The sequence below is a fragment of the Acanthochromis polyacanthus genome, chromosome 17 (assembly GCF_021347895.1).
Source record: "Acanthochromis polyacanthus isolate Apoly-LR-REF ecotype Palm Island chromosome 17, KAUST_Apoly_ChrSc, whole genome shotgun sequence".
Taxonomy (NCBI): domain Eukaryota; kingdom Metazoa; phylum Chordata; class Actinopteri; family Pomacentridae; genus Acanthochromis; species Acanthochromis polyacanthus.
The window spans coordinates 3,850,615-3,862,759 of NC_067129.1; the positions used below are offsets into that span (position 1 = coordinate 3,850,615).

Sequence of the window (12,145 nt, forward strand, 5' to 3'; positions counted from 1 at the left end):
TTACAAGCACTAACATATATTATTAAATTAGATACACAATATTGGAGCTGTTCTTTAATACTTTCATGTTACAAATAGTGGATATTGTTTTAATTTTAAATGCTTCAATCTAGTTACTTTTTCAATCAATCAATCAATCAATCAATCAGTCAATCAAAGTTGATCTGTATAGCCCTTTACAACAGAACAAAGGGTGACTGAAGAGCTTAATCTTTAAAGATAAACTTATAACCTCCCTCTTTAGCCTTGATTTTGATGAAGTGTGGTTCAGATTATTCTTGATTTGTTTTATTAATTTACTGTTATTTTGTTGTTAATTTTTCTTCTATTGTCTTCCTATAATGGAAAAATAATGTTTTTAGGTTTGAATGTAGTTTTTATTATTATATGCTTTGTCATTTATTCTAGTTTAATCTTGTTTTATTATTTTATACCTACAGGTTGTCTTTTTAATCTGGCTTTATTTCCCTCTTTACTTCTCTCTTATTTTCAGCTGATTAGTTACCTGTGAAGCATTTTGAGCTGCACTCAGCTGTACGAAAGGTGCTATATAAAGACATTTTGCTGATGTTAAAGAGGATTGGAAGACCTTTTTCAGCATTGATTTATATTTTGATACATAAATTCTGTCCAAAATTCCCGGATCATGCAAGTTTAATTCATTTTATCAGACAAAATGCTTCAACATGTGAAAGAATAACGCATGAATGATGGGAATTCCAGACTTTCCTGAGGTATGACCTAGAAACTGATAGTAAACAGTCTCAGGAAAGTGCGTTCCACTTGTTAAATAAAGCAACAAATACAAAAAAGTCACACAAGTAGTATTTATTTGGTATGAATTGTCCGGTTATTTGTTCCTGTGTACGTTTGGAAGCAGAGACTGTTTACATCACATCAACACTGAATCAGTTACTGAAGTTCAAATATATAAGAGCCATTAAAAACTGTTTTTTTTTCTGTAAATTTATCAAAAACAATCAAGTTGGTCAGACAAAGTCGTAGGAGAAATCACACCAAATTCATTTACAAGAAAAAAAATATTCACATTAATAAATTAATCTGGATAAAGTTAAAAAAAAACATGAAGCGAGGACACAGAAGCACACGAGCAGAGAGTTTACCGTCGATAATGCAGGTAGAGCAGGACACGTCACCAGGTTTACTCGACACAAACAAGCAGAAGTGGCTCATTTTAAACGGTGCTTTCCAGTAAAACCGACTTTAAGCTCACAGCCGTGGAAAACGACACACTCCACACTCAAGGACTAAATGCTTCTTTAACTTGAGTCAAAACAAAAGGAGGAAACTTGTTCTAATGCAGGTGGACCCTTTCTGAACACTGGAATATGAGCTAAAGCGAGCAAATTCTGTCACAACACTGATACAAACGATTTAAATCTATCAGTTAACGGAGACTTCAAGTTCTGAAGACGCACCGGACGGCTGTGGCTGCGTCCAAACAAACCTGGCTGAGGGAGGAAGACCCAAAAAAATGCTGCTTAAAATGTCCAGATTTGAATCTCTGACTAACTGAGAGCTGGAGAGGCTCATTTCTGAGTCGGAAAAAGTGTAATTTGTCCTCATTTATTTCATTCATTCAGAGTAGTTTTGACCACTAATCAGCCTTGTAATGGAAGCTGTTTATCATTAAAAAGTAGCCAGGACAGTATGATGGATTAAAAGACTGAATTTAATTAGATCATTAGTGTGCTGAACTGATGGCTGACTGCATTCTAAGCACTTTCTAGCTGGGGAAGGGTGTCATAACTTAAAAAAAAAGAAGCAAGACTTCCGAGATTATTCACCGAATTTAGTCTGAAAGCAAACGTCTGAGTCTTGAAATTAACCTCAAAACAGATTTGTTCAAAAGCTTCTGAAGCTTTATGTGATCACACTTCCTCCTGCAGAAATCTACTTTTTTAACCTCATCTAGATGTTGTTTTTTAGATGCATCATGACTGAAACAAGCAGTCAACATCACAGCAGAGTATTTTCACCCTAAAACTGCAGGTTTCATATGCAAGAAATCTGAGGAATCGACCCCGTCAGCTTGTATGGTGGAGCTTATGGATCATTATTCCTGTTCAGAATCAGTTTCCAAACATGTCAGGCTGAATTACTCCAGTGTTTGTCGTAGTGTAGTGTAGAGCAGGTGAGCTGGAGTGCTCGAGCTGCAGCGAATGAATGAAGGAGACTCCACAGATTGTTCTGCCACTTTAAGGCAGGAAGGGATGATTTTCAGAACATAAAATGATAATTTCCTGCATGAACCGAAAGTTATTCCAATTTATAAAGAATTTTCCAATGAGTTAAATGCATGATGAGGAAATGAGGAGAAGCTTAGAGTAAAGAAACACAGGTGCATCCAAACTCTTATCGTTAAAATGCTGCACCTTCACAGCGGTTGGTTTTAACTGACGTCAGAAATTGCTGCCATCAGGTAAGATTGACGCTATCTGGCAGGGAGAAGCTGAAGAAAAGACACTTCAGCATAATAAAAGCAACCCCCCACATTGCAATCAATCAGCAGGAGAAGAGATTTGCTGCATGAGGGGAAAAGGAAACTACCAGTTTCTGTCATTAACAGCAACCAGGAGCCCTAAAAATGTCTCATCTGAAGGTTTCTGCTCAGTCTTCCTTCATTTCTGTTTGTTTCTGTTGTCTACCAGCTAAACTCCTGCGGCAGGTTTCATCTTTTTGTCAGCATTATTTGGTTTCACAGCAGATTCAGAGGAGTCCAGCTGAGTCTGTTAGCTGAGAATACGACGCTCTGCTCGGCGTGCGACTAAAAGCCGGGCGACACTTCAAGTGATCAGCTGAGAACGACAGCAGATTGTGTTTTCTTCCTACAAAGTTCTGACATCCAAGATGAGACTCTGCGCATTTCTCTTTGGATAAATGAGAAGCTTAATTCCGAGACGTCAACTGTTATTCTAGTCCAACGCACTCAGGAGGTTTTGCAGATACAGATTTGACTTGTCTGCCTCGTATTTTTACCGACATTGCCGAGTCAGTTTGCTGCCTGTGGAGCTGAACTCACAAAACATCACTTTAAATGAATCATCCAAACCAACAGAATACACTGGCTCTCTAAAGAACAACCTCACAGCAGCAGAAGACACCTTTTCAGGGATTTTCCATCCTCACACCAATGTTTAATGTAATCTGTCTGCATCAGTCATTCCTGTCATTTCATGAACAAAAACGTTTATTATCTTTAAATAAATTAACAAAACTGACTAAAAACTCAAGCTGCTATTTGCTTTCAGCTCTTCTCATTTCAGAGGCAGTGCTTTTCTTCAGAGGCAGATTTAAACTTTGCTGCGAAGCGCCAAAAACTGAATGAGATGAGACCCATAAAGGCTGTGAAGTTCTGCCTGGTGTTAGTCTACTCTTTGACTTTAGTGTTTTCCACAAGTTTTCTAATGACTCGAAGTTTTCCCTACATTGGACACACTTGGATAATCTCATATAAGCTGCTGTTATGCATCAACATCAGGAGTCAGAAACATCGCCCAGCCTTTGAGGACTCCGGTGTTTCCCCTTCATAAGTTAAACCGAACCTGTAGTTGTCGATGAATAAATATCCCTCAGCACGATAAATGACAATACATTCTTAACCTTTGCACGCACAGAACACAAACTGTCCTCCTGTTTCTCTGTAACAAACACTGTTCACACGTAGCTTTAGTGGAATCCTGAAGAGCTTCCGTCCGGCCCTGATCGTAAGGCAGCAGGGATCCGAACGACAGACAGGCAGGATGAGCATGCCTTGTTGCTATGGGAGACGGAGGGAGGCGGGGGACATCGAGGAGGGAGGAGAGGGGGTCGTTGAGGTCGTCGTCGTCGTCCGTCAGGGAGTCTCTGAACCAAACAGCAGCAGGATCTCATGTGAGAGGATGAAGGTGAAGAAGTAAACGCAGAGGTCGGCGAAGACGTCGCCCATCCTCCTGTAGGTGTCCATGGAGCGGTTGATGACCTCAGCGGGGATCCCAGACAGCAGCAGGGCGGCGGTCAGGACAGTGGTCTTGGTCTTCTTCTCTACCTGGAATACAAAAGACGACGAATAAGCAACCGATGATTACCCGCCACAAACGGTGGAGTTGTGGACATAGCTGACTAACAACAGCCTGTTCTTTCTTTCTCTTGTCATCTGTGGCATCGTTGTGTCATTTGAATAAAAGTGCATTTTAAGGCAGCTTTTACTAATCACAGGTCAAAGGAGTGTCTGTATTCTGGTCACACCATCTGATCATTTCCCTAATGTGTCATCTTTGTGAGCACAAAAAGCTTTGGAACAGAAATGAGATGTTTCACTTTTTTAAAGTCTGACAAGAGGACTGTTTCCATGCTCAGTTTTTGTTGGTTCAAAAATGATGCTTATTACCCTGCGACATTTACTAGAGAGTAGTTTGGAGAACGAATGAGGAGAGGACATGAATAAACAGCGACTGAGATGATAGAAAAAAATAGATAAAAGCAGCAAACCCTCACTTGTGAAAAGCTGAGCCAGCAAACAGGAGCAGCTGTGGATCAGGTGGTAGAGCGGGTCGTCCAATGATCAAAGGGTGGGCGGTTCGATTCCCGCCAAGTCATGTTTTTCCTTGGGCAAGATTCTGAACCCCAAATTGCCTACCAGTGACTGTTCCACTGGTGTATGAAAGTATACTGACTGATGTTGCAGGTTGATTAGCAACCTACACATTAGTGTGTGTGAATGGGTGCAATTGTTGTAAAAGCGCTATATATGAGCAAGTCCATTTGCCATAGCAAATGAAACACAGTCCGTCTTGAATAATGACTTAATATAGCAGCTCTGGTTTAAAATAGGGCTGCAAGTAACGACGCGTCGACTAATCATCTGAGCACGATACGTCATCAAAAGCGGAAGTGAGCGCGCAATGCAACAGAAATCAGCGTCCGACCGGAGCGTGGAACACGGACGGACGTCGGCGCTGCATCATGCATGTATTATGTATGAACGATGCAGCGCGGACATCCGTGATCTATCAAAAACGGATCTCAGTGTTTACTATACAGCTGTATCTAAACGCGGACGTCGGCGCTGCATCATGCATGTATTATGTATGCACGATGCAGCGCCGACGTCCGTGATCTATCAAAAACGGATCTCAGTGTTTACTATACAGCTGTATCTAAACGCGGACGTCGGCGCTGCATCGTTCATACATAATACATGCACGATGCAGCGCCGATGTCCGTCCGTGTTCCGCGCTCCGGTCGGACGGTGATTTCTGTTGCATTGCGTGCTCACTTCTGCTTTTGATGACGTATCGTGCTCAGACGATTAGTCGACGCGTCGTTAGTTGCAGCCCTATTTTAAAATGACGATTATGGTTTATTTCAACCAGGTGAACGTCCCGTTAATGTGACTGTTGTGACTGACTTCACTCGTTGCACCTCGAGTGGTTGATCTAAACAGTGCATGAACAACATTCTAAACATTTAGCTGACTGTACAGGGACCCTTCATCCAGGATTGTCAGCTGATCTGTTCATCCGTTCTCACAGTTTAAACATGTGTTTAGTTCCTGGAAACTCTGGAAATGGCACATTGTAGTTTGAGAACTGTCTTGGCCGGAGACTTTCCGGTTTCCTGGGAACCTTGCAGTGACACTGAGAAGTCACTGCCAGCTGCCTGGTTTATTTTTGAACCACACGCTAAGCTAAGCTGCTGACTGGAGCTCCACGTTTAGCGGACGGACATGAGCGATATCAGTCTTTTCATCTGGTAGCAGGAAAGCAATTAAACACAGCTTTTAAAAGAACTACTACTTTAAAGATTGAGCTTCATAACTGTTCACTTAATCAATTACGTTGTTCACTATTATTATAAACCTTTGGGTTATGCAGTTTGTCGAGGATTATTTTTTAGTTATTAGACGATTGGCGTACGTTTGTCCTTCCGTTTGTCTGTGAGCAACATTACTTAAAAATGGTACAACGGATTTGGATGAAGTTTTCAGAGAAGGTCAGACATGATTGTGCTGTATTTCACTTTGAGCCTGCAGGATGCATGGACTGTGGCTGTCTCTACCAACACTGGACTGTCAGTCACAGCACCAAGAAGTCTGAGCAACAAAACGGCTCACATGGTCACACCAAAACACCGAAAAATGCCGCTCTTTCTTTTCCTAAAAATCAGTTATTACATCCCCTTTATGAATGGAAAACAGAACTATTATGATTGTGCATCCACTGTTTGGTGCAAACTCACCTTTGGAAAGTATTTAGACAGTCCCATGTAGGCCAGTTCAAGGGTCAGGAACGGAGCAAATATTGACTGGAACGGAAAAAAAACAGATTTAACACAGAGTCAGTATTATGAGCAACAAGTCAGCCTCAAAATAAAAGCAGTCAAAACACCCACACCTTGGTCATCATGTGTTCTTACTGGATAAGACATAAAATAAGTGTTTTATCTACAGCAGGGGTGTCAAACATGCGGCACGCGGGCCAAAAGTGTAAAAATGAAAGAAAAGACATTAACTGGAAATTGTAAATTTGTAAAACTATAAATTTAAAATAATTTCTAGATCTTTACAAGTTATTTTGATCATAAAATAAAATTCTTTACTGCTCATTGTTCTTTTGTTTTGTGTCTCGTATTTGTAATATTTTGTCTCATTTTTGTTGTTTTGTGTCTTTTTTGCATCGTTTGTCCAATTTTTTGTCGCTTTGTAACTTTTTTGTCTAATTTTTTCCTTAGTTTTGTATCATTTGCCTTATTTTTGTCATCTTGTTCCTGACTGTTGCCGTTTTGTCTAATTTTTGTAATATTTTGTCTCGTTTTTGTTGTTTTGTGTCTTTTTTGCATCGTTTGTCTAATTTTTTTGTCGCTTTGTAACTTTTTTTGTCTAATTTTTTCATTAGTTTCGTATCATTTGCCTTGTTTTTGTCATCTTGTTCCTTGCTGTTGCCGTTTTGTGTCTCATTTTTGTAATATTGTGTCCTGTTTTCGCGATTTTTGTCATGTTTTTTTCGTGCTGTTTCTCGTTTTTGTCATTTTGTGTTTCCTTTTCGTCTCGCTTGGGTTTTTTGTCTTCCGTTTGTCGTTTTGTGTTTCGCTTTATTTGTTGTCTTGTGTATCGTTTGTGGCTTTGTGTCTTGTTTTTGTGTCGCCTGTCCATTTTTTTGTCGCTTTGTAATGTTTTTGGTTTTCAGGTTGCTCATAATGTTTTGTAAAAACAGAATTACTTAAACGTGATCATTTTCAGAAGGTCGTTTTTTGCACTAAAACAAAGGAAAAACGTGGAGTTGTCCTTATTTACAGGTCATCATGCTGTGATTTTACTGCTCCGGTCCACCAGAGATCAAACTGGGTGGAATGTGGAACCTGAACTAAAATGAGTTGGACACCCCTGATCTCCAGCATGTCTCCTCACCAGATACTTGCAGACGAAAACCCTGACAAACACGGCGAGGAGGATGCTGCCGATGAGCCTGAAGACCCTGAAGGGATCGAACTCCTCCGAGTCGGACCCTCCGTCCTGAGCCGGCTTCTCGTTGGCCAGCTGACCGCGGAGCTTCATGGCATCATCAAAGCGGGACAGGTACTTCTGGAGGCCTCGGCGCGGGGAGCCGCCGATGTCGTCCGACACCCGCTCCCCTCTCGGCCTCTGTCGGATGCCTCCCAGCTCGTCCTCCAGAGACCCTCCGGGCGGCTCGCTGCAGTCTGGCAGCGGAGACCCCCTCCTCTCCGGGGTGGCGCTGTGGGAGCGACTGCCGAGCCCCGAGGCCTCAGGCAGGAAGGGAGACGGCCTCGGGGAAGACGAGGACGAAGACCACGGCTCTGTTCTGTCCAGATCGAGGTGGAAGCGAGGTTCTGTGGGACGCCGGGACGCTCCTGCCGAGGAGAAAATATCATCAATTATATCACACACTCAACAAAAATATAAATGCAACACTTTTGTTTTTGCTCCCATTTTTTAAGAGATGAACTCAAAGAGCTAAAACTTTTTCCACACACACAATATCACCATTTCTCTCAAATATTGTTCACAAATCTGTCTTAATCTGTGATAGTGAGCACTTCTCCTTTGCTGAGATAATCCATCCCATCTCACAGGTGTGCCATATCAAGATGCTGATTAGACACCATGATTAGTGCACAGGTGTGCCTTAGACTGCCCACAATAAAAGACCACTCTGAAAGGTGCAGTTTGGTTTTATTGGGGGGGTCCACTCCTCTTTAATGGTGTTGCAAAGTTGCTGGATATTGGCGGGAACTGGTACACGCCGTCGTATACGCAGATCCAGAGCATCCCAAACATGCTCAGTCATGTAAATACTGTGACTCTGTTCCTTACTGAACACTCAGTGCTGGTTTGAGGTCATTAATGGTCACAGAAGACTTTGTCATGGTGCCTCTTTACCAGCTAAGCTCCCATAATGCTCACTGCCTTCTAACACAGAGGGGCCCCTCTTTAGGTGACTACAGTACGAAACAGTATTTTAGTTCAGTTTCAACATTCAGCCCAATATGATCTCAAGTGGGCCAGACCAGTAAAATCACAGAAAAACAACCTATAAATAACCACAACCCCCAATTTTAATCACAGGTATCTGGAGGTGAATGATTTATTATTTTACTTTATGATCAAAACAACAGAACTCACACAAAAAAGACAAAAAACCCCAAAAAATTAGACAAAAGATTACAAAAACAAGACACAAAACAACAAAAGAGAGAAAAAAATGACACAAAACAGAGACAAAAATTACAAAGTGACAAAAATGGACAAACGACACAGGCGAGACAAAAAAAACAAAATGATGCTCAAAAAAATGAGTAAAGCAAAAACAAAACAATAAAAACGAGACACAAAATGACAAAAGCAAGAAAAAAGACGAAAAATTAGACACCATGAAACAAAAAGAGACTAAAAACTTGATAAAAAAAGTTATAAAGGACAAAAATGAAACAAAAAATTACATAAATGACACAAACAAGAGAAAAAATTGCAAAAGCGAGACAAGATATCTAATTTATTCTCATAGGCAGCAAATATTCACAATTAATTTTCATTTTCAACACATTTGTATGAAAAACGATGACTCCTTATTCCTTATTAGTTGTCTAATAAATTAACTGACTGACTGTTTCAGCTCCTTCTGCGTCAGGATCAAACCACTTGAATACATCTGACGGGCAGGTTTATCATCATTCTTATGTTTGTTACTCCTAAAGTAGAGTTTTTCAGGTCATCATCACTTTATAAAAGGCAAAATAATACAGTACTAATGCTCGTCACATGTTCTCAGAGCCTAACTTGACATTTTTAAATTGTTTGTCACAGAGATTAAAATCCTGGAAGACAGAGGTGCACAGGATGAGTCAGCTGGTGATCAGTCTAGCATAAAATATTAGCATTTGATGGCTGAGGTCTTATTTTAACCCTGAGTGTTTGGGTGGCACGATGAGGGACGTAATTTTTACACAAAGCTGTGTACAGAGGACGGATTAGCATATGTTGGATTTTTCTAATTCTTCTGTGGAACCGTGTAGGTACTGGTTTAAACCCCACACTGGGAAAAGCGCCACACTTCTGCTTCTATTTAATACGGAACATTAATATTGACAGTGATTCTTATGGATAATGTTTCAGTCGGACGAAGAAGGCAATAATCACAAACTGAGGCGTCATTATGTCTACAGCTCTGAATCTTTTATGAGCAGCCCCGGATTTCTTTTCTTTTTTTCTTTATCTGTTAAAAACTAAAAATAATAAGAAGGCAACAAGGTGCAAGTGAGACTAGGGGAGGCGGAGGAAGAGAAAGAGTCAGGATGTGAAAGTGTTGCTGCTTCAGTTGGTGAACAAAAAAATAACTGAAAAAAAAAACGAGACAAAATATTACAAAAAAGAGACACTAAATGACAAAAGAACAATAAAAAATCAAGTATTTTACTTTATGATCAAAACAACTTGTCATGGTTTAGAAATTATTTTAAATTTATGGTTTTACAATTTTAAAATTTGTAGTTAATGTCTTCTCTGTAATTTTTACACTTGACAAAGTCGGGCCAGATTGGACCCTCTGGAGGACCGATTTTGGCTCGGGGGTCACATGTTTGACACCCCTGGTTTAAAGAGTCGCTTCCTCCAACAATCAATCAATTAGTTGTCAGATATTTAATTAATCAGCAGTTATTTTGTTAACTAATAAGGGGCTTTTTTAGGAAACGAAAGTCAAAATTACCATCTTAAATGAGAATATTCTCCTCTTTCTTTGCTCCTCTATGACAATAAACCGAATATGTTTGGGTTGTGGACAAAACAAGACATAAGAGGATGTCATCCTAAGATCTGGAAAACATTGACGGACATTTTTCACCATTTTCAGTTATTTTATAGATGAAACTATTAAAAAATTTACTCAAGAAAACAATCAACAGATTCACCAACAACGCCCTTATTGCTATTCACTAAAACTAGACATTGAAATGAGTATTTAAAATCTACAAGATGCACAAATCTCACTCCAGCTGGCAGCTAAAAACACAGTATTTATAGAAACAAACAACTCCAAGGCACGTTTCCATTTCATTATAGCTGAAAATCATCACAATTAAGACTAATTCAAGGCTCATAGTTTAGTTTAGCAGCTTTCACTCATCGTGATATTAATGTAGAAAACAAGCTGAACAAAGAAACAAACGGGGATCACCTGAGTGAACGATATATATTAATTTTAGTGTGAAATAATTTGAAAATTGTGCATTATCATGTTACAATCTGCAGCTTTCTGGGCTGAACCCCCACTGAGCCAGAAACCTGCCAACGCCTCTGTCCACCACAGCCTCTTTCCAGTCTCCCCCAGCAGCTCTGCAGCACAAACCCGACCAGATATCAGCCATACCGTTATTTTCAGCCTCGGTTTTAGCGAAGCCTACGATCCGGTTCATGCGGTCCTCGGAGTTCATCAGCAGCTTCCTCCTCCGGATCTCCGCTCTCCGCTGCGCCGCCGACACGGAGTTCGTCTTCTCCTCGCTGGCCTCGCCCGACTCCATGTCCAAAAACGAAGAAAAATCAGCGCCTAGTTCACGATTAATTCACGAAACGAACAAAGAGCGACTCAGCAGCGTCCTCTGCTCGACAAAAACGCCTCAGAGCTCTGAATCAAACGGTAAACATCACGGAGTGGATCGAGCGTTGTCTGAACAGAGGGACGCACACTGATGATGTCATAACGAGGATGACGAAGTGGTATACCCGGGTTTTCCAGCCCTCAGTATTGCCTCACAGGATGAAAAACTTTATTAGTTTTAATAATACCTGAAAGGCCCACTGTTCCAAAAATACATTAGCTTTATTATTTTTAGATAGATAGATAGATAGATAGATAGATAGATAGATAGATAGATAGATAGATAGATAGATAGATAGATAGATAGGCAAAATGGACAAACAAAACGAAAAACAAAGGAAAAAGCAAAGGCAAAATTTAACCTTTGTTTCCATATTTTTAATTTTTTTCCTTTATTGTTTTCTCTTTATATTTACACATCTTTTGCTAATTTTTTAACTTACACAATTATTTCTTTATTTTTTAAATAACAGATTTATTAATTTAATCTTTCCTATATTCTTCTTTATATTTACATTTACCTCATTTAACAGATTTATTTATTTCTCTTTATATTTACATGTATTTCCTTATTTTATTAAAAAAAGATTTATTTATTTATTCTTTTATTTATTCCATTTACTTCCTTATTTTTTAACAGATTTATTTTTGTTCCTCTTTGTATTTACACGTTTATCTCTTCATTTTAAACTATTTATTTATTTCTCTATATAATTACATTTATTTCCTTACTTTTGTTAAAATATTTATTTATTCTTCTTTATATTTACACATTTTCCTTATTTTATGAACATTATTTATTTTTTCCCCTCTTTATATTTACACATTTATTTCTGTATTTTTTTAAAATAATTTATCTTTTATATTGGCACACATTTTTCTTTTTTTTAAATAATTTTTTCTCTACATTTTATTTATTGTATTTACAGGGACATCCTCCACTGAAAATTTGATGGTGTGGTTTTACGCTGTAACTAATTATATTAAAATAAAAAACCCTAGAACATTAAAATGCAAAGAAAGACTTGATTTGA

At 39.3% G+C, this 12,145-nt stretch overlaps 1 protein-coding gene across 1 annotated transcript; it reads right to left on the reverse strand.

Annotated features, from left to right (window-relative positions):
• Positions 1–813: 813 nt before the first annotated feature.
• Positions 814–11,212, reverse strand: camlg (calcium modulating ligand). Its single transcript, XM_022214251.2, has 4 exons — positions 10,884–11,212; positions 7,409–7,869; positions 6,241–6,306; positions 814–4,048 (listed from the first exon to the last, which is right to left on the reverse strand). The coding sequence occupies exons 1-4, from the start codon at positions 11,032–11,034 to the stop codon at positions 3,857–3,859; spliced, it is 870 nt and encodes a 289-aa protein (XP_022069943.1). The 5' UTR covers positions 11,035–11,212; the 3' UTR covers positions 814–3,856.
• Positions 11,213–12,145: the final 933 nt, after the last annotated feature.

Bases quoted from the DNA above. Each gene is read 5' to 3' on its own strand.
- camlg (XM_022214251.2), bottom strand. From the start codon at position 11,034: ATGGAGTCGGGCGAGGCCAGCGAGGAGAAGACGAACTCCGTGTCGGCG. The intron at 7,870-10,883 runs GTATGGCTGATA...TCTCCTCGGCAG, and splicing joins AACCGAGGCTGAAAATAACG to GAGCGTCCCGGCGTCCCACA. The intron at 6,307-7,408 runs GTGAGGAGACAT...TTTCCGTTCCAG, and splicing joins TTTTCGTCTGCAAGTATCTG to TCAATATTTGCTCCGTTCCT.